The sequence below is a fragment of the Aulostomus chinensis genome, chromosome 9 (genome assembly GCF_037954235.1).
Source record: "Aulostomus chinensis isolate RoL2024-O1b breed Wild chromosome 9, RoL_Achi_v1.0, whole genome shotgun sequence".
NCBI classification, from domain to species: Eukaryota; Metazoa; Chordata; class Actinopteri; order Syngnathiformes; family Aulostomidae; genus Aulostomus; species Aulostomus chinensis.
The window spans coordinates 26706727-26726294 of NC_141328.1; the positions used below are offsets into that span (position 1 = coordinate 26706727).

At 44.8% G+C, this 19568-nt stretch overlaps 2 protein-coding genes across 8 annotated transcripts; one reads left to right on the top strand and one right to left on the bottom strand.

Annotated features, from left to right (window-relative positions):
• Positions 1-738: 738 nt before the first annotated feature.
• Positions 739-9639, bottom strand: LOC147256568 (differentially expressed in FDCP 6 homolog). Of its 5 annotated transcripts, none has more exons than XM_086214686.1 (11): positions 9447-9639; positions 7738-7878; positions 7469-7654; positions 5912-6139; positions 5658-5804; positions 3875-3983; positions 3496-3794; positions 3247-3413; positions 2280-2478; positions 1593-1683; positions 739-1398 (listed from the first exon to the last, which is right to left on the bottom strand). In XM_086214686.1, the coding sequence occupies exons 1-11, from the start codon at positions 9540-9542 to the stop codon at positions 1202-1204; spliced, it is 1860 nt and encodes a 619-aa protein (XP_086070812.1). In that variant the 5' UTR covers positions 9543-9639; the 3' UTR covers positions 739-1201. The 5 variants fall into 5 exon arrangements, with proteins under 5 accessions (XP_086070812.1, XP_086070811.1, XP_086070809.1 ...); XM_086214685.1 differs by having other exon boundaries at positions 5658-5834; XM_086214683.1 differs by lacking the exon at positions 9447-9639 and adding an exon at positions 8481-8696.
• A 1795-nt stretch (positions 9640-11434) lies between these two features.
• Positions 11435-18296, top strand: troap (trophinin associated protein). Of its 3 annotated transcripts, none has more exons than XM_086212788.1 (14): positions 11435-11631; positions 11907-12004; positions 13387-13618; positions 13705-14185; positions 14443-14561; positions 14697-14748; positions 15210-15346; positions 15432-15486; positions 15566-15645; positions 15719-15802; positions 16337-16429; positions 16524-16791; positions 16889-17091; positions 18104-18296. In XM_086212788.1, the coding sequence occupies exons 2-14, from the start codon at positions 11943-11945 to the stop codon at positions 18173-18175; spliced, it is 1938 nt and encodes a 645-aa protein (XP_086068914.1). In that variant the 5' UTR covers positions 11435-11631; positions 11907-11942; the 3' UTR covers positions 18176-18296. The 3 variants fall into 3 exon arrangements, with proteins under 3 accessions (XP_086068914.1, XP_086068915.1, XP_086068916.1); XM_086212789.1 differs by having other exon boundaries at positions 16340-16429; XM_086212790.1 differs by lacking the exon at positions 15719-15802 and having other exon boundaries at positions 16340-16429.
• The last annotated feature ends 1272 nt before the right edge of the window (positions 18297-19568 follow it).

The window sequence follows — 19568 nt, forward strand, 5'->3', positions numbered from 1 at the left end:
TTTGAACGACAGACAAAAATGTTGTTCGTAGGGAGACTTGAGATAATCACATTGATTTAACTTGCAATTAAAAAAAAATTATAAAACGATAGAAAAGTTGAAGGTTTTACCCACAAATCTCAAAGTCCGGGGGAGGGGGGGGGGCATTGTTTTGTTTGATTACATATTAAGACACAAATAAAACTCCCTGCTGATAACATTGCTAAAAAAAAAAAAAAAGACAACAAAACAAGAGTGTTGATTTTTTGGGGGGGATAAATCAACCATGTATAGGCCACATTAAGTCCACTCTCACCAACTGATGAACCAAGACAACTCCTATATTGATATGAAGTAAAGTGGAGGTACTGATTACTCCTCCAGAGTGTCGTGGTGTTCGCTGTAACGACTCTGCTTGACAGCAATCATGAGAGCGACGTGTGGTGCGGCCGGTTTGTCAGGAGATGTCTCTGTTCGCCTCTGCGAGCGGAAGCTTTCATCCAAACAAGTGCGGTGGCACATTTGAAAACTGCACGACGCGCGTAACCCCAGCGGCAAGCAGACGCGCATCTTGCAGATTCAGCACTGCGAGCGCCAGCGGTTCCTTTTGTGGTCACGGTGTCACAACATGGCGGATTCGTTTATGTGTTGCTTAATTTCAGGCGACTCGTCATGTAACGCGTCAGTGTAACTGCAGATTTACGCGTAGCTCCGACACGATGACGTACAGGTAGAGATCTGGTCACCAAGGTTGCAGTTCATTCATTTACTTCACCATTTTATGTTGCATCAGACACAGAGGAGTTTCTTTCTTTCTTCCCTGTTTATGAGGAGCGGCGCTCAGACGACACTCAGGTAACTGAAACAACTTTTTACAGAGAGTTACAGAGGATGGTACGTTCCACCACCACCACGTCTAATACATAAAATGAGCTGTCGCTATCAGTAGAGCTGAACAAATGAGCTTCCTTTCTGTGTGTGTGTGTGTGTGTGTGTGTGTGTGTGTGTGTGTGCTCGTTTACACACTGAGGTATCGTTCGTGTCCAGAGCAAGCAGGTAGCACACACCTAGCTTCAGTAGCAGTTTATCCCAACTTTTTAATATGTTACATTAGTACCTCAAACAAACACAGTAGTACTATGAGTTCAGTTTTACACGCCCTTCCTCTCGGAAAACCTCAAAGTGACTGGAAGTGACCAGGCAGGCTCCGCCACACACGTTTTTAGGGGATGTCCATATCTCCATTGGAGGCCTGAGAGCGGCGTTTCTCTAAATCACAACCGGCTCTGGTGTCAACATTTTCTTTGCTCTCCTCGTCCTGATCCTCTGACCCCGATCTCCTTCTGATGCGCAGGCCGGGATCTCTCTGTGTTGGGATCTGGAACGATGTAAAGGAGCCTCCCAGCGATGGTCTTTTCTCTATAAACAAAAAAAACCCAAACAAAACAAGAACATTAACACACACACACACACACACACACAAAATACCCCTGAATTGTGTGGATGCTTACGCAATGGGATCAAATGTAATAAAATTGTTTCGCGGCAGCTTTCAGCACGTTTACATCATCACGCACGTTGGCGACTGTCTAGATCGAGGATGTGGCACGTACCGCCTGGTCCGATCGGCCTCATCAGTCTGTTCATCTGGACGTTCCAGTGTTTGACGTTGGTACTCGCTTGGCGTAGCTTCCTCTGGGCAGCCTGTCAGAGAGAGAGAGAGCAAGCTGTTAGAACTTCTCTTCCCTGCAGGTAACCAGAAGATAAACTACAGTTAGCCAGCGATAGCGGGGATTGTGGTGAGGATATCGTTTCTTCGTGTTAAAAATGGCCTGCCGTTAGATGGGGTGAGATGATGGACTGAGATCAATGGCAGGATAAGGACTGAGGCTCTCGTCATGTGAGCGGGAGACGATCAAAGCAGAGATCAGATGCAGTGACTGAGATGGGGCAGACAGACCAAGATCCAATTCAGAGAGAGTGAAAGGGACGTTTTCCAACAACAGGCACCGCGAGGGATCGAGGAGCGGCGCACGGAGTAGCAAGGTCCATAAATCAGAGAGAACAAAGCCAGACCCCCCCCCCCCCCACATATCAAAATCAGAACCCAGAGATCAAAGCCAAAGATGCGAGTCTCAGAGGGCTCTCTAGCAGGACGTAGTAAGTTAATTAACTGTTTAAAAACAGTTTAACAAATGCTCCAGTGGGCTAGTTGAGGAGCCAGACAGACTTTACTGATTCTGTCAAATTCAGTTGTGACAATTGTTTTCTTGTTTAGCAGTAAAATCTGTGGTTCATACCACAACATCTTGGTCAACCCGGTGCCGGTTTGCGCGGACCTCCTCCAGCTGCCTCTGCGCCTCCTCCAGGGCTCGGGACTTGGCCTCCATTTCCTGTCTGAGCTCCTGCTTCTCCCTCTGTGTCTTCAGGATGTATTCCTCCTGTTCCTCTTGCAAGCTCATCAGGGCCTTCATCTTCTCCTCCTCCTCAGCCAGCAACCTGGACACCAACCGAGGGTCTTAGTGAGTTTATGGTCGACAGCGAAGAGTAACATCGTGCTTCACATCTTACAAGAGGTGGAGATGAAAAGTGCCTGATAGAACGTCAGACAGAGCAGAAATTGGAACCTGTAACCCAGCAACAACGTAGCAGATCTGTCTGATGGCAGCGTTAAACAACTTCCTATGCAGGCCGCTTAACTTCCTGAGGAACATAACGCAACACGAACTGCTTTCAGACACTGAACATCAGCTGAGCTGCAGCTGCTCAAGTTGCAGCTCAACACTTTATGACGTTCGACATGTTGTGTTGTGGGTGGCGACGTCCCACCGAGCTCTCTGTTTTGTCGATTAATCATTTAGAATCCACAGTCACGGCTTCAGGTTCTTCTACGTGTTCACATTTGAGAATCAGGGCACAAAAAAAAACCCCAAAACATCTTTGCTTGAAACAGAAATAAAGTATTGCGTTTATAGGACTCTGCAATGTACGTGTGTCACAGCGTCCTTGACCTTTGACCAACATGATCTTTACAGCTCATCCCCGAGTCCCAATGGACAACTGAAGACATTCCATGAAGGCTTTCCTGAGATGTCACCTGAACAAGAACGGGACTAACGGACTGCGGGAGGTTCAAAAAGTGTAACTGTCGCCAGTGACGAGGCATCAAAGTGACTTCAACTATCTCACTAACTTCTTTCTCTGACCTATCGCTCTCTGGTTTGTAAATTGATTCACTGGTGAATCCCGGCAGCTCTGCTACTTTACCCTGCTTGCGTGTAGCGGAAGGCCTCCTCATCCAGCCTAGCTTTGATCTCCTGCTGCAGCGCCTCCTCCAGACGCTTCTGCATCTCCTCCAGCTCATGGATCCTCTTCCTCTGCCTCTCTGCTTCCTCCTCCTTCAGAGCCATCTCCGCCTGCATACTGACCCGAGCCTTCGGACACAGCAGGAAGCAGACGGTCCACGTCACGTCCAACTGATGCTGGATTTTTCTCCTGCTCTGACTCAACACTCACCTCCTCAGCCTCTCGCAGCTGAACCTCCAGGGCCCGCTGAAGCTGCTCATGCTGCTGGCGCCTCCTCTGCTCATCCTGCTCCAGGAGGGCCTGAGCCTGCTTCTGCGCCTCCTTCAGGAGCTCCAGCTCCGCCAGCTTACGCTCCCGTTCCTCCTGCAGGGCCCGCAGCCGCTGCAGCTCCTCCTCCTTAGCTTGTCTTCTCTTCTCCCGCTGCTCCCGCTGTTCTCGCCGCTTCAGCTTCAAGTCTTTGTGGAGGGATTTCTTTCCCTCCACGTGCAGCCTGATGGCTGTTTGAATGGCTGCAGACAGACGGGTGATGACGTTTATACCCCCACATACAGACTCAGATCAATCCATCGATACCAGTGAGTCTCCTAACCTGTCGTCCATTCTTGTCTCTGCTTGGTGTCTGACGCGCTCATCTCATAACTCTTGGACAAAGTTTTCAGACAAAACATACACCTCTTCCCGTCCCGGTCAGGCAGCACCTTTCCAACGAGACAAACACTTGGATGTTAAATATCCCTTCACCATCCCTCCATCAGTTTTTTTACGCAACATAAAGTGATGAGGAGGACATAAATAAGACGTTTTGAGTGAGCAGTGACAAAGAGTAGCTCGTGTTTCAGAGTGTTTTTGTTTGTTGGTCTGTACTCTGTCCTGTGTGGCATTGATGGGCTAATAATTGACTCGCGGCTCATGTCAAAAGGCATCAAAACAACCCAGCTGGGATCACTCCGCGTTCTGCAGGGCTGCAAATTCAGTGCGGGTCAATCGTGTGGCGGACGTAATAATAATGGTGTGATCTGAGAGTATGCTGACCAGTTGTAATAATGTGCTGGGATTGTGTGTGTGTGTGTGTGTGTGTGTGTGTGTGTGTGTAGCATTTCTACGGTTCTGCATGTTATCAGAAAAGAGAACAATAAGGGGCGGCACGGTGGTGCAGTGGTCAGCACTGTGGCCTCACAGCAAGAAGGTTCCGGGTTCGAGTCCCGGCTCAGGCACGGGATCTTTCTGTGTGAGTCTCCATGTTCTCCCTGTTCCTGTGTGGGTTCTCTCTGGTACTCCAGCTTCCTCCCACAGTCCAAAGACATCAATTTGGGGACGAGGCTGATTGATACTCTAAATTGACTGTAGGTATGAATGTGAGTGTGAATGGTTGTTCGTCTCTCTATGTTGGCCCTGTGATGGACTGGCGACCTGTCCAGGGTGAACCCCGCCTCTCGCCCGTTGAGGCTGGGATAGGCTCCACCCCCCGCGACCGTTAATGTAGGAATAAGCGGAAGATGACGATGGATGGATGGATGGATGGAGAACAATAAGATGTGTAAATGTGTAACTAACATGGACAGCTACTGGTTCAAGACTGGAAATGCTGTGCATCACTTTTTTTTTGTTGCCATTATTTTTACAGTTGCTATTCTGGTTTGGGTTTTAAAGGCTTTGTGTTGATCTTCATCTTGTGTCTCTGGAGTCCTCGATCAGCCGTGTTGAGAAGAAAAACCCCAAGGTTCATTCAGGAAAAAAAATCCCTGTAGACCACAAGATATAACTTGATCCCTCAGTTTGGTTATTTTGAGGCCACAAGATAAAACCTTTTAAAAAATAAAACTGACTAAATTGACTCAATCGAGGGAACGTGGCCTCAAAATAGAAATAAAAGCTTCTTTCAATACCTGGAATTTGTTTTTCTCTCTCTCTCTGGTCACTCGAGGTCTCCGTAAAGATCCTTCAACACTTTTGTTGATTCATGGAGAAATAATTGCACCAGTTGGTTTAAGATATATTGGAGTTGCAGTGTTTAGGGGGCTCATGGGTTCACCCTATATTTTTCTTACGTCCACAGATAGTTTATCGATTGCAACAAATTATTTCTTTTGACTGCTGTCCTCAAACGTCCTCTAAAGATGAAGAAAATATCCTGTGACCGACTGATGTTTTTCAGCACAGTGCTGCTCCTCTGGGGAGAGTAGCTGGCTTAAAAACAACAACATATTTTTTTTGACTTGAATGTACAAACCAAAAAGTTTATTTCAGCCACGATGCACTTCCAGGGTGTATTTTTTTCCCTCCCGTTTTCGAGACAAACTGTTAAGAGCATGTGTTATTAAAGGCAAAAGCCTCAGTTCTTTATAGTGTTTAGCTTTGAAAAGTGATCTTACTTCCACGCAGCAGTTCCCGTCCAGAACTATGTTGCCTTGGCAATCCTTGCGGTCCTCCCCGGTGTAGTAGGACAAATTACTTGGCCTTAAAGTGAACCAGCGTTCTTTCCAGTTTCTCCTCAGCTGGCCTTTCTTCCACAGATAACCCTGCATGGACCCCACCAACACCCACAAATACTGTCAACAACACAAAGCAGAGCTTGTCAGGAATTTTACACACACTCACACGCTCCACTGATGGATAAGGACCCTACCTCCTTGAGGACATCACCAACTATCTCCCTGTATACTTCCTCTACGGCCATGCTGATTATGCCTTTATCGATTCCTCTGTTCAACTTTCCTGAGTTCATCATCTCCAGAAAAGCCCAAACAGTGACGCCGCTCTGTTGCACCGAATCATGGGAGAAGAATTCTTCTAATTCCACACAGTTGAACTCGATACTCATCGCCATGCAAACCTTCTTGAGGAGGTACTCCACCTGAGGAGAGAGCACAGCAAAGCTCATTATTACATACATACATTAGTCGAGTGCTTTTAGGGTTAATTTGCATTGTTTTTGTGGTTTATAGCTGGCGACTTAAACACCCTAGTGTAGATGTATCGTAGCTTTTCTTCATCTTCCTTCTCAATCAAACGAACGTTAATAATTGTATGCTAATATACATATTACACATTCACAGATTTTTTTTTTTTGCAGGGGATGGTGCGCGCAGCACATAGTAAAAGTGGATAAAGTTTTCTTAATCTGAGAATTATACAAACTACTCAGAAACCTTGCGATTTCTGACTTTCTCTTGGCAGCAGCTGTGAAAGACACATGACAGGAAACCAGGGTGAGGGTTTGCAAGCGAGAAACAAGTTCTAACCGCTGCATGAAAAGAGCGCAGTGTTCCATGATGGCAGAAAAGACAAGAAAAGAAAAGAAAAGATTTCAGTCAGTGTTCAGTGTTTGTGAAGGGTCCAGTGATATCTCAGGGTCGCTGAGTGTAGATTTCAACACAACAACAGAGCTGAATAACTCAAAACATCCCTTTGACTAAATTTAGACACAGATTTTTCCACTTCAATGATGTTTTGAATAGCAAATCATATCTATATATTCCATGTACTGGTGTATATTTATGTTTAAAAAAGGCATGAATGGTATAATCCTGAAATAAATAGATAAATGTAGAAATAAATAGTTAAATACATAATGAAATGCATGGAATATTTCTGCATTTTTATCATGAAAGACTTTTTCTGTATTTTTTTCATGTATTTAACTATGCTTTTTAATGTCTAATTATTCTGAAAAGTTACAATTTGTCCAGCTGGTGAAGATCTCATCAAGTATATCTGCCTATTTTTGTTTATTTTTTTTAAGATTATGCAGGTTCAGCTCCTGCCAGTCTTCCTCCGTCTCACTTCATCAACTTTAAATCTTCTGCAACCAGCGTAAATAGAGGGGGCGTACACACTGGATAGCACTTTTGTTTTCAGCCAAACCATCTTTTCCTTCATGGAGCACAGTACCACAGTCCATTAGAGGAGTGACAACTGCAGGATTGACATCCTACAGCTTACAGTAGCATTAAGAGTTGGTTTGTTTGGAACCAACAGTGCCAACACGGCACGGAACAAAGTACCTTTAACTTGGGTTCATCGATTCCTACCATTACCACCTATTGCTCCAACTGTCCGAAGGTCTCATCTCTCATGTCTTATCTTGTCTTAAGCACCATGATCTGTGACTGTAATGAATGAAAGGGAAGCTGAAGTTTTGCTTGATGTCTACGTACTGTGTATGTACTCTAACTGAACCCACCTCATCAGGGACCATCACCAAAGGGTACTTGTCCTCAGACAGAAAATTAAAAAGGCACCAAAGCCGAAATGCATCCCCCTCAGGCAGAACTGTGCTGCTGCTTCTGTCCGGCTGGTAGTTTTTCTTTGCAGTAAGAGTCCAACAGAGCTCATCTACGTCCTCCTTACTAAAAGAGTCTTCTACAACCTAGAAAAACCAAAATACCTTGATTAATACGTGGCAGCACCCACTGGAAATAGTAAAGCCATGATGAGCTGTGTTAAAAGTACCTTATCCAGGATGTATTTGTTGAGGTAAGGCATGTAACCCTGACTGGAGACTGGGCCGTCATCGTCGTCCCTGAAGTGCTCCTCCAGGGCTACTGGGTCGTGAGGGATACACAAGACTGTGCAGAGGTTGTGGGACAACACCTGAAAATTCCCAGTTAAGAGGCTTAAAAGAGTGAAGCAAAAACACTGTAGAAGACAGATGCAGAGCTAAACCACCTTTGGAACCGAACCGTACGGTGATGCACGTTAAATTGAATCCACTTTTCTGCAGGCTACTCCGTCCGTAATGTTGTCTCTATAAGAGTTCTAAATGATCACACTGAAGAAACTTCAACTCGGTCTTTCGGGAACTCACGTTTACAATTTCTGCTTTATTGTAATTTTCTAAAAAAAAAAAAAAAGCAACTGTGTCAGCATGATGAGAACATGTGGGTGGCGGATGCAGAACCCGACGCCTCATGACAAACACAAGTAAAAGAAAAACCCTTTGACAACCCGGTAGCTTGCTTAGTAAACTGAATTACATTTGCTGGGCAACTTTCACACGGGTTAGTACACGTAAAGTCAAGGAGACAGTAGTGGGAACATAGAAGTAATTTGAGGTATGACGTTGAAATGAATGTGATAAAAGTGAAACTGAAGGGACAAATACATCAGAGGACATAAAAACAGCACAAAAGTTACAGCATGCAGTCGATACGCGGTGGGTACTTGGTTCCACAAACCCTGAATTTGACTTTTACCGCTATGAATTTTCTTCTGAGCGTGAGCGTTAAGGTATCTGATGCACGTCTGTTGAGAGTTGAGCCACAACCACATCCTGTCACTTGTCTCCAATGCTCTGAAACATCTGTAGGTTTCAAGGTCACGATATGCAGGCCGTTTACTTCTCCGTGCAACTTGAGAAGGTGGTGCCTGTACCCGGGCTGCATGCATGAGGGGGATAAGCCCAGTCATGAGGCTGCCCTGCTGAGAGCCAGGAGCGGCAGGCAGCATATCGCAGGAACATGGAGGCTGCTGGAATAGAGTCTGATCCACAGCAAGACCGAGTGACATAACGATGAGATCAACACAAATACAGTGGCTGCATTGAAGCCAGTGGCAAGAGACAACAATCCCCAACATGTTTCCATTTTGTCCTTGCTCTCACTGTAACAATGTGCTTTTGACAGACACAGGGCTCATGTTGTGAACATACTCTATTCAACAGGCTGTTCTCTGGCCAGGTCCAGTGTCAGACGACCCTTTGCACTACAAGCTGGCACGTCGAGGCTCAGTGGAAGCACAGCTTGGAGATCAGGGCTCCCATTCATATACAGACTGACAGCAAACTGTTCCTCTCATGCTCCAGCCACACAGAGGTGCATATTGTGCCCTCTTTCAGCTCTGAAAACATTTTACTCGAAATATAGAGAAGACTTTTGTTCCTTGTTGGACGGCGATACGTTGAGAAAACAGTTTCACACAGGAAATATTGATGATGACGACAACGATGATGATGATAAGTCATATTAGTGTGTTTCCTGAAATCCTGACTTAAAACAGAACCCAGGTGAGACAAACTTACTGAAACTCAAATGTGACATTTCAACTTGAAATACTTCTGCCTTCCTCGGATAAAAACCCACGCGACGCCACATGAACTGAGTTAACAGGAGAGGCTCAAAAGAAGAGGGTGAACTTTTTTAAAGGTCTCATCTTCCACTCACCTTGAGCTGAGATTTAGACACCTTCCCACTCTTCTCCAGATCCAGAGCTGTGAAACCATACCAGATGGACTTGAGCAGCTCAGACCGCAGGTCCATGTCTGCATCAGGGTTGCTGGCTGGTTTCCTCCTCTACTTCTCTTCTTCTTCTTCCTCCTGCTCCTGTTGACACAGTGCCCCTGAGTGACAGGCAGACGGTCACGCTGTGATGCTGCTGTCACGCAGGCGTGAGGCTATATCAGGCTGCTGGCGGCGACACCTGCTGGAGGTCCTGGGGGAGGGGAGGGTCTGACTGTTCACTACAATACACTGTTGTGATCCTGCCTTTACTTGAGGTTCGCCTACCCTCAAACACAGAGGGGAAAATTAAAAAAACACATTTAGAAAACAGAAATACAGAAGTTAAGTTTTGAACTTCTGCTTCACAAATCCTCTGGTAACATTTTACAACGACGGCACATTAATGACTGGTCGTTCATGCTGAATAAGAGTGCTGAGTAATCACTCAAACATCATAAGCCATTTATTAATGCAATTTGCGACCCGTATTGTAAAATGATAAATATTTATCCATTAAATAATAACTCATTCAACCCCAACATAACCTCCCCCAGTCCATCCATCATTAATGTCGTTAGCACGAACACCATGAGTAACGCAACACGTTAACTAACTGTTAACTATCACTTAACTAAGCATTCAAAAGAGGGAACTACGCATCAACAAACTGTCACTGATAGACCCTTAATTTATTACCATGAACTTTAGAAATTACTGCATACATTACTGTCTCTGTTTTCTGAATGCAGAAGAAAATGTGGGCGGGTGATCCGTCCAATTCTGAAGAGACAGAAAATGCATAACAAGCATTTTCCAAGAAGACATTATACAGTTTAAAAAAAAAAAAAAACACTATCATTTTATGTCAAAATAAATTACTGGCATGAGATGAAGTCAGCCTGTCGAAAATGGAACTATTATGACATTTTTTCAAACAATACATTGTTCTCTTTTGTTTTGTTTTTTTTAAAGTTGGTTTAATGCAAGTCAAAGGTTAATTTTAAGAGATGGAAGTAATAGAACATGTCCGATGAATTTAAATTTCACAGCAATTAGCGTAAATTTAGCATTGGACAGAAGCTGAGTAGAAATACCTTGCATAACTACCATTTTGAGTGTCTGTACTTCAAAGGAACATGACAGGGGGCCACTTCTTACTTTTATACCTGTAAATTTAAAACGGAGGAACTGAATCTTCTACTTCAACACATTTGGGTTTGACGTAGCAGCCCTGAAGTGCTACTTCACCCCCCCCCCCCAAAAAAAAATAATTTTCCCCACTGCATCACTCCTTTGTGACACCAGAATGCAGAAAGAACCAGCCATGTACATTTAGCTTGACGCTAACGGAGACTAACATAACCCGGCAGCTACAGCCACAAAACAAAAGCGAAAACTGACCAAAAATGTCAGTTGGCAAACTCTAAATCCCATCATTTGGTGTAATCCAGGACATCCTCAGAGAGCCGTGTGCTCAGTAATCCACAAACACTTTAATGACCAGCGCAAGACGGTTGGTCACTCTGAATGCGCCAGCTGGTCACACTCAGTGCTACAGGAGCACTCTTAAAGAAGAGGTGGATGGATTACTGCTAGGTAGAGTACAGACACATGAGACATCATTTAATTAATTATTGATGTATGAGCTCGTGATTTTTTTTATGATTAAACTGTTTTGTTTTTTTTTTTAAATCTGCTGAGGAAAATCCGGGCCAGTTTAGCACCACCCCCCGAGCCCCACTTTGGGCAGTCGTGCTGTCGAGAGGGGACGCCGCGGCAAAGGAGAAACCAACACCGTCACGTGGTTTAACAACTTTCGCGTCGTTTCCATGGAGCTGTTTATGAGAATCCGTTCCTCATTGGTCGAAGAAATTGAGACTGGAAGGTGATTGGTTGCTGTCGTTTCCCGCTGCGACCAATGGCGAAGCGCGCTTTTTACAAACTGCGAGTCCAGGAAGTTGACAGCCCCGCTGCGGTGTGAAAGAGGAGAGCGAGGGGATTTTTAAATTGGTACAAACGACTGCGGAAAAACAAAACAAAACAAAAAACACATCTGGAATCGACTGAAGCAGAAAGACGGAATCAGACGAGGGAACGGATGAAATAGAGGCAGTTCTGTCTCCTAAAAGTACGTAATTAACGTGTGGGAGTTAGGTGTTGCTAGCTTATATATTTAACCGGAACGCCGGTTTGTCTCTGCACTTCTACGTCATCTGTTCAGCAGCCAAATACGTTCATTTTGTTGTTTGTTTTAATCCCGAAGCTGTTCCTGCAGCGGTTGTTGACGCTAACATGATTTAGCTGCGTTAGCTTTACTGTGCTGTGTTGGTTAACTGTTGGCCTTGTAGTGTTTCAGGTCCGTTTTCTCTCCGTTCCTGATTTTGCAATGTGTTGCTCCTCCAGTCTTTCTTCTCACCTCCTCCTCCTCCTGTGGTCACTATGGACTCCTCTCCAGTCCTCCGCCAGCAAAGTCAGAATCAAGTCCGGAGTGACATTCAGAGGTAAAACAGTTTTAAAGAGAAGCACAGTCAAATGTCAAATGTCCCTTTTTTTGTCCTTTTTTTCCTTGTTTTTTTTTCTATTTTGTTTCTATTGTTTTTTTTCTATTTTTTTTCTATTGTTTTTTTAATGTCATGCTGCTCAGTTGTACCGTACTTTAATTGCCCCTCGGGGATAAATAAAGTCATCTGAATCTGAATCTGAATCTGAATTTAACTTCTAAAACTCAAATAACAGGTTTTGAGAATGTCCAAAAAAATATCAACTGTATCTGTTTGTAAAACACAAGGTTAATAGTTATATGTTAGATTTACAGAGCGCTTTTGCATGTGGTCAAAGATGCTTTAAGATTCTGGGTGTCTGCCCTCAGACTGAGTTGTGAAATGATTTTGTTTGTCATTTTCAAGAGCTTTCATTTTATTTCGTAGAACTACGTCTGTGTGAGATGCACGGACGATAAACCACTTTTTTTTTTCCTAGTTCCGGTCCTATTTAGAGACACATTTGCAGATACCAACACAATGCTGGTACCTGATGCTGAGAGTTTTGTTGTTGGCTTTATTTATTTATTTATTTATTTTTTAAAGCTACATCATGAGGCTTTGATAACCCACGCACATCTTAAACCCACACGAGAATAGAATCTGGACCGGCACCATCACTCTGGTACCTGATCTGCTCACAAAGTCAGCTGATAAATGTGAATCATGCTTGGAAGGCCTCCTGGTTCCTGCATTCCTGATCTGACGTCCCGTCTCCACTCTGGGTCTCTGTGGTTGTGACATGTGGTGAATCTCACTATGAGTTTGACTTGAGGGTGCATTTTCTGTTGCTGAAGTGTTGTTATTAATAAATACAAAGTGGGCCTCATAAAGAGAAGCAAGGGCTGCAGAGAGAAGGGGGACATAAATAAAGACGTTAGTTCCTGTTGTTGCCATATTGACATGGGATCCTAAAAGCAGGCTTCCTGTCAGATTCGAAATATGATTAACTTCTTTTTGACCAAACAGTTCCTGATTTAAGATGCTGAAAACGTCGCTTCCATCTGCTTGTGTTGACGCAAGTTATTGTGGCCGTCTTTTCTCAAAGTTTTGGAAACATCGTAATACTGATACCTTCTTTGTATTCACTTTTCGTACACAAGATGCAGCCTGGATAAAAGCGGCTTCCTCGCTTTTATTTTGGTGGACGTACTGCAGGAATCAAGAAGAGCAGGCAGAAGTAGTGATGTAGAATAAAAAGCATGAATGAGATTCTCTGCATCCTATGAAGGATATTTAAAAAAAACAAAACAAGTAAAATCCTCAGCCGCACCTCATCGTCCTTGACTCGACGATCAGCACTGGAAGGATTTTAATACCGAACTCACAATTTTTCTCTACAGAATGAAGAATGAAAACAACAAAACGCCGGGGGACCCAAAGCCTCTCAAACCTCCCTCACACCTTTCTAAAAAACAATCTGAGAACCAGGATCCGGGGAGCTCCAACCGCGCGAAGAAGACTCCCATGCGGCCGGGTGTCAGCTGGCTTCCGGTGCTGGCAAAGTCCCTCCATCGTCAGACTCCCTCTGACTTCACCCGGTCTCACTGCCGGTGGGAGGAGAAACCCCTGGCTGTGAGTGTCTCCCTGTCTTTTTTTCACATGTGTATGTTATAATCGGATGACATCGTGTTTGCTGACGTGTTGTTGTTTAACTGCAGGGAAAAGCTAAGAAGAAAAAGCCCTGCTCCAGGCCTGTCCCCTTCCAAATGTCTCAGCACAGGAGTTGTAGACCAGCCATGGAAACTCCACAGACTCAGACTGTTCTACAAGCGAAGCCTGGTGCCCACACTGTCCAACCTGACAAAAATGTATGCAACTTTCATTTAAAAAACCAAAACAGAAATGCAAAAACCTCTAAACATCCTGCAATGGTAAAAAGCAGCAGCAGCAGCGGCAGCGGGGTCTCTAGCACAGTGACAGGGAAGTCTCATGGACCTGCTACAGGGAAGACCTCCCAGCTTTCAGGAGAGTCTGAGCCCGCTAACACGTGTAAGACTAAAACCGCCGCGCGTCAGAATGTCACTGCTCCGTCTGCTCGGCCCGCCGTCAGCGCAGAGTCCTGTGTGGAGAACATGAACCAGCTCAGTCTCAAAGATCCTTCCCAGAACACACAGCGTAACATTCCTAAAGGTCCCTCCGGTAAGTTCACGCTGTACTTCCTCTTGTTCTCCCAAATACCCTTAGTAGAATACATCTACGTAGATGACTTTGTAAGTATTTGATAGTAATCGGACCTCACTATCAATTAGAATTTTTTTTCTCTGTTATTTCACCAAGACTAAATGGATCCATCCTTAGGGCAGCTGTCCTCTGCATCTGTACAAGGACTCAGCTGCAGTTTCCGTGATGCCCTCTGCTCTTCTTTAGTCATGACCACATTGCTTGATGCGTTTCAGACAATGTGGAGAAATTCCAGCCGGACCATTCTGCTTTGCTTAGTATCCTCCAGAATGAGGGCGTCAGTGCTGCTGGTCTGAGATCTGCAGCTTTGCCGTCTAAACCGTACCCCATGATGGTAAGCGCTTCTCATAACTATGCTAAGTTTGATAAACCACAGTTCTTTCTCAAGTCCTTCACATGTGATTGATGCAGAGGGGAAGTCCTTAGATCACCTGTATATTTTATCATGATTTTTTTTTTTAATTCACAGCCCCAGCGAGTGTCTGTCATGAAGAGTCGTCAGAGAGTTGGACCTGCATCAGGTCAGTAAAGCTCGCCGTGCGGCGGGTGTGATCAGACCGTTGTGTTGTGAAAAGGCCCCACAGAACCCGGGGCTGACGTGGTGATTTTGGGGTGCAGCGCCGCCGTATCTACTGGAGTCACGTTTGAGCTGGTTTATTCTCTTTGACAAATGTGGGGGGGGGAGAGATAAATTAACAATTGGCACAAGTGAAGTGACGCCTCGGCCAGAGACGCGACGCGTCTGAACTTTTCAGTTCACAATAAATTAGCAAACTTCTCAGAGCTTCATATTGGTGTTTTTTTTTTCTATGCTGTAAAGAGGAGTACAACATCAAGGTAAAATTAAAAAAGTGTTGTGCCTATAAAATGTCTTTTTAAGTCTCATCACTTGTGAAAGAACCCATAAAATGTTGGGGAGATGCTGGCTGATTGTTGGGAAACTGAAGCACCTCACTTGAGCTCTTTTGTGCTCTTCTGACAGGATCAGGGAAGTTGGTACCGTTCACCCCAGACGCCTCGGCACTCAGAAGTATCCTCCTGAACGAGGGGGTGAAGGCTCTGGGTGCCACACCACGAAACTCTGTCTGTCCATCGGGCAGAGGCACTTCGATCTACACGGTTTGTACACATCAGGGAGGTTGTTTTACTTTTCATGATCTTACATCACTTTTGAAACAAAAACTGTGTTTCTTCCCCTTCTCAGGCTCAGAGAGTTCCAGTCAGAAAGCTCCAGACAGAGACATCAGACGGGCCCGCTGGTACGATACAGGAACAACACGCCGCTTCCTCGCCTGGTCGCTTTGTCCTGATGTCACACCTCTGTTTGATTCTCCACAGTGACACTAAAAGAGACTCCCCTAAAGAAATGGACTCCACAGAGAGTCCACAACACCCGACGCCAGCCCATGTCCTCCATGGTCAGTGTATGGTTATGTTATCTGTTTAGTCATCTCACAGTCACCTCATCACCTCACCATGCTGCTGTTTCAGAAATGGCACCAGTCAACACAGCGCTCACCGTCCATCTTCACACCCGGGCCGAGCCACTGCGACACCAACCGTCCGCACCAGGAGGTCAGGGCAGGAAATAACCTCCTCTCTGTAACCGGTTTCTACACAATTCCATATTAAGTTGTATCACTGTATATAGATACAATTGATTTAATGTTTAAGGTTTAACTGCGGATTGCTGTCAACATTTGGTGGTATTGTTGTCTTGTACTGCAGTAAAGCTTCGAAAGTATTTGGAGCTTAAATTTAGCTCCTCTTCAGTTCCAGCTGTTGGAAGTATAGAAAAGCAACAAAAAAGCCTGTACATGGAGATCCGTGTAGCTAAAGGTTCTACTGATGTTCTTCTTTGTTGGTAAATGTCATGAGTGAACTAGTTGGCCTGTCACACATTTATTTGATTCACTTGTAAAATGAGATTTTGTCTCAAGTAGTACAAACACAAACCTCTTGGGAAACAGTCAAACTTATATGAACTCTTTTAGACGGAATCATTTTTATTTGCAGCAACTGCAATCCAGAGTGGTAGAGTATGCGCACCGTTACGCAGCAACGCTGTTGGGGAGCAAACACAACTCCTAAAACTCCCTTGTTTGTTAGCAGGAGGTCGTCCAGAGATTATTTGAAGACCAGGAGGACGATCTGAGCTCAGACACCAGAGATCCAGAGCAGCTCCCAGTTCAAGCCTCAAATGTAAGGAGTGAAACCCAGAGCTGCAGCCCAAGAACCACACTGAGACTCCTGGTGATAGATTTGTTTATTGTGTTGTTCCGCCCTGTTCCTTCAGAGTAAAGCCCTCTGTAAAGAACCCGTGGTGACGACGTCTGGGGAGGGACAACCCTTCATACAGCCGCTGCAGAGAGAGTCAGTAATTTTTTTCTCAACTGGCAAAAAGCTTCTCAGAGCCGCTCATTTTGAGAAGCAGGAGAGCCATCAGGACCAGCACGGGCCGCTTTCCACAGAACAAGGACAAGTGCTTCAAGTGCATGAAGGAACATCGTCTGTGAAAGAACCCAGAGGTCAGATCAGCCCCGCCATTCACAGTCTGCACCAAGGTAACACACACATCCCACATTCTCTGACTCGCCACGCAGACACTCACGGACTTGCTCGCAATGCCTCGATAAATCTAACGCAGTACGACAATTCCAGACAGAACATTTCAGAGGGCCTGTGTGAAAGGTCCTGCTGCTGCGTTGCTGCGAAAGCGTCGTCCTCTGTTGGAGGAGCTGCGTCTGGATGAGGAGGTCGCCACCTACACCTCATTCTCTGGCCCCGCTGCTTCTGGGTTCCTCCCCCCTCGGCCTCGCTGCGGAAACCCGCTGGCCACCACCCTGCACTTTGAAGAGTCCACTGTGAGTAGCCTCCTCGTGTGAAGTCGTTCTACACAAAATCACCCCCGAAATTGTTTGAAAAATGAAACAACACGCAAAATAAATAAAAAGCTGTGTGTCCCTTTTGAAGCTGCAACTTCCATCACACCCAACAACACTTGGGTACTGAACATAGTGACACTTTTACAGCTTGACCAGTAGAGGGCGATAATACACCCAGTGAGCTTTCTAAAGCTCCTGATGTGTTTGGGATCTTGGTGCTATTTTATGTCTAAAGACAGATTATAAGCGTGAAGTTAGATTAAGGAAAATTCTGTAAAATAAAAAGATGAATGTTTCGTGATTTGAGCGGATGCTTTGGTAAATGTCCTGTAACTCTTTCAACGAGACATTAGACGTCCTGTTGAGGATGAGGCCTAGTGTGGTCCCTGCTGACATCAAGAAGAGGACAAAAATCCTGATGAATGTTGGAAATGCTGCCGGGGGGCTTCTGAAATATTCTGTTCTTTTGCTGAGAGTAACGTGAGAAAACTGAGGGCGCTTCTCCTGCGCCATATCTATGAAGGCGATGAGGGAAACGACAAGTTTAGCTCCGTCTGAAAGAAAGAAGACTCCCCTCGCAGTCCCTCTCAAGCTTCTTCTTGATCGCATTGCCACTGTTTTTGAGATACAACAGGATCCCATCATTGGTGTGCTGGTTGCCAAGCAACCAACACAGAACTCAGAAATAGCTGGTCACATGCCCTTGGTCAAAGCACAAGTTCATGTTTTTACCACACTGGTTTCTGGACTCATTTATGAAAAGTGTGATAATTGGCTTAAAGATTAAGAGCTCCCGTTGCTTCACACTGACAGATACGAACCATGTCGCGAGCTTCTCATTTGACTCTCGGAAAAGAAAAAAAAGAAGTGAATATTCCCTAAAATGTCAAACTATTTTTTCAATGTGCAGCGTAAGATAATACAGCACGCGTGCACATGTTCTCTATATCTGCAGGTTTATCTGAATGTATGTTTCTCTTCTGTTTTCCAGAGATTTGTTCCAATTAGCCTCGACGTCTCTGGTTCGTCGTGTCCTCTCGGCGTTCTACGGCTCCAGTGTTGATCTGTGCTGCAACTAAAATACTTCACACTGCGAAGGGTCCATAAGCTTCCTCTCGTGTTCTCACGAGCCTCATTTTAATGAACCTGATTATGTCAGTGCACACTGCTTGTAATAAATGTCTATGTGTTTTACGACCATGCGTGATTCCTCTTGCAGCTCCATAGTTTTAATCAGCTGATTCTTCTGAGAAAGCCAGTCATGTGACGTCGTTGAATCGTAGGCTCCACAAATCAGGACACAAACCAGTTTAACCATTGATTTAGCATTCGAATAAACTCACGTTTCTGCTGGTTCAGCCCTCTCAAATGTCTTTTACTGTATATGAGAGTGAATTGGATATTTTGTGGTGTGCCACTGTCACTCAGATAGAAATTTAAGAACTTTAAATGATCGGCTTCATGAGAAATCAAAGAACTCCGACTGGCTGCCGATCAGAATTATCAGGACTTTGAGCTCTAATCCAAATGTCTGGCATGAGAAGTCATGCTGACATCCTTGTCTCAAGGGTAACGTAAGGGTGTAATGTAGGAGATAACTTCAGTTTCCTTTAAACTTGTACGACTACCGTCAGAATTTCAAGCATTTCTTTTTTTCCTTAACTTGAATGTGACGTCACTCCTCAGCATTAAAATGTGAGACCGTCGTGGTCATGTGATACAAGATATCCTGTATCGTTTTCCATTGAGAAAATTACTTTTTTTAAAAAATTATTTTGCTAAATGATGATTTTTTTGGGGAAGCATGTGATCAACTAAAATTCACATATTCAATTGCAAGTTTTTATTTATTTAATTCGGACAATTAAAAGCTAAGAAAACAATATTACAAATGACAAAATGCAAAGTAGAGGCGACGGTCCTGGTGGTGAATGTGAGTCCACTATCAGGAGAGCAACGAATCTACAAAAGCTAGAAGATTTAAACAAACAAGGAATAAAAAGAAACACAAGGACGCTTCAAAATGAAGTGGGACGTTCTTATCTGGCACGGCTGAGTTGCTTGAAATATCGCAAATGGAAATATTCATGACTCTTGAAAAATGTTCCGGTGTCTCGTATTTTTATTGATCAGACTCAGTCCTCTTCACTTCCTGGACTGGGGAGGGGGGGCTTCTGTGCCTCTGGTCATCCGCCTCAGGGTCTCTGCTGTAATAAAACAGAAGAAGAAGAAGCACTCTCCTCTTGTCAGAGTCTACACCAGTATATTATATAAGGCCTACAGCCAGAGGAGACGGGTGGAAGGGCTGTCTGCTGCAGGTGGTTCGAAGGCCTGATGTATATTTAGTAGACGGGGTGAGCGAGTGGTGGTGGAGGGTGTCGGTGGGAGGGGGCTCGGGACAGGAGAAGACTATAAAGCTGGTGCCTTGCCACTTGAAGCGCTGCCTTGCTCTTGTT

Bases quoted from the DNA above. Each gene is read 5' to 3' on its own strand.
- LOC147256568 (XM_086214682.1), bottom strand. From the start codon at position 8,669: ATGCAGCCCGGGTACAGGCACCACCTTCTCAAGTTGCACGGAGAAGTA. The intron at 7,879-8,480 runs GTAAAAGTCAAA...GGGAATTTTCAG, and splicing joins TCAGAAGAAAATTCATAGCG to GTGTTGTCCCACAACCTCTG. The intron at 2,479-3,246 runs GTAAAGTAGCAG...GTTGGTGTCCAG, and splicing joins TTCCGCTACACGCAAGCAGG to GTTGCTGGCTGAGGAGGAGG.
- troap (XM_086212788.1), top strand. From the start codon at position 11,943: ATGGACTCCTCTCCAGTCCTCCGCCAGCAAAGTCAGAATCAAGTCCGG. The intron at 14,186-14,442 runs GTAAGTTCACGC...GATGCGTTTCAG, and splicing joins CATTCCTAAAGGTCCCTCCG to ACAATGTGGAGAAATTCCAG. The intron at 17,092-18,103 runs GTGAGTAGCCTC...TCTGTTTTCCAG, and splicing joins TGCACTTTGAAGAGTCCACT to AGATTTGTTCCAATTAGCCT.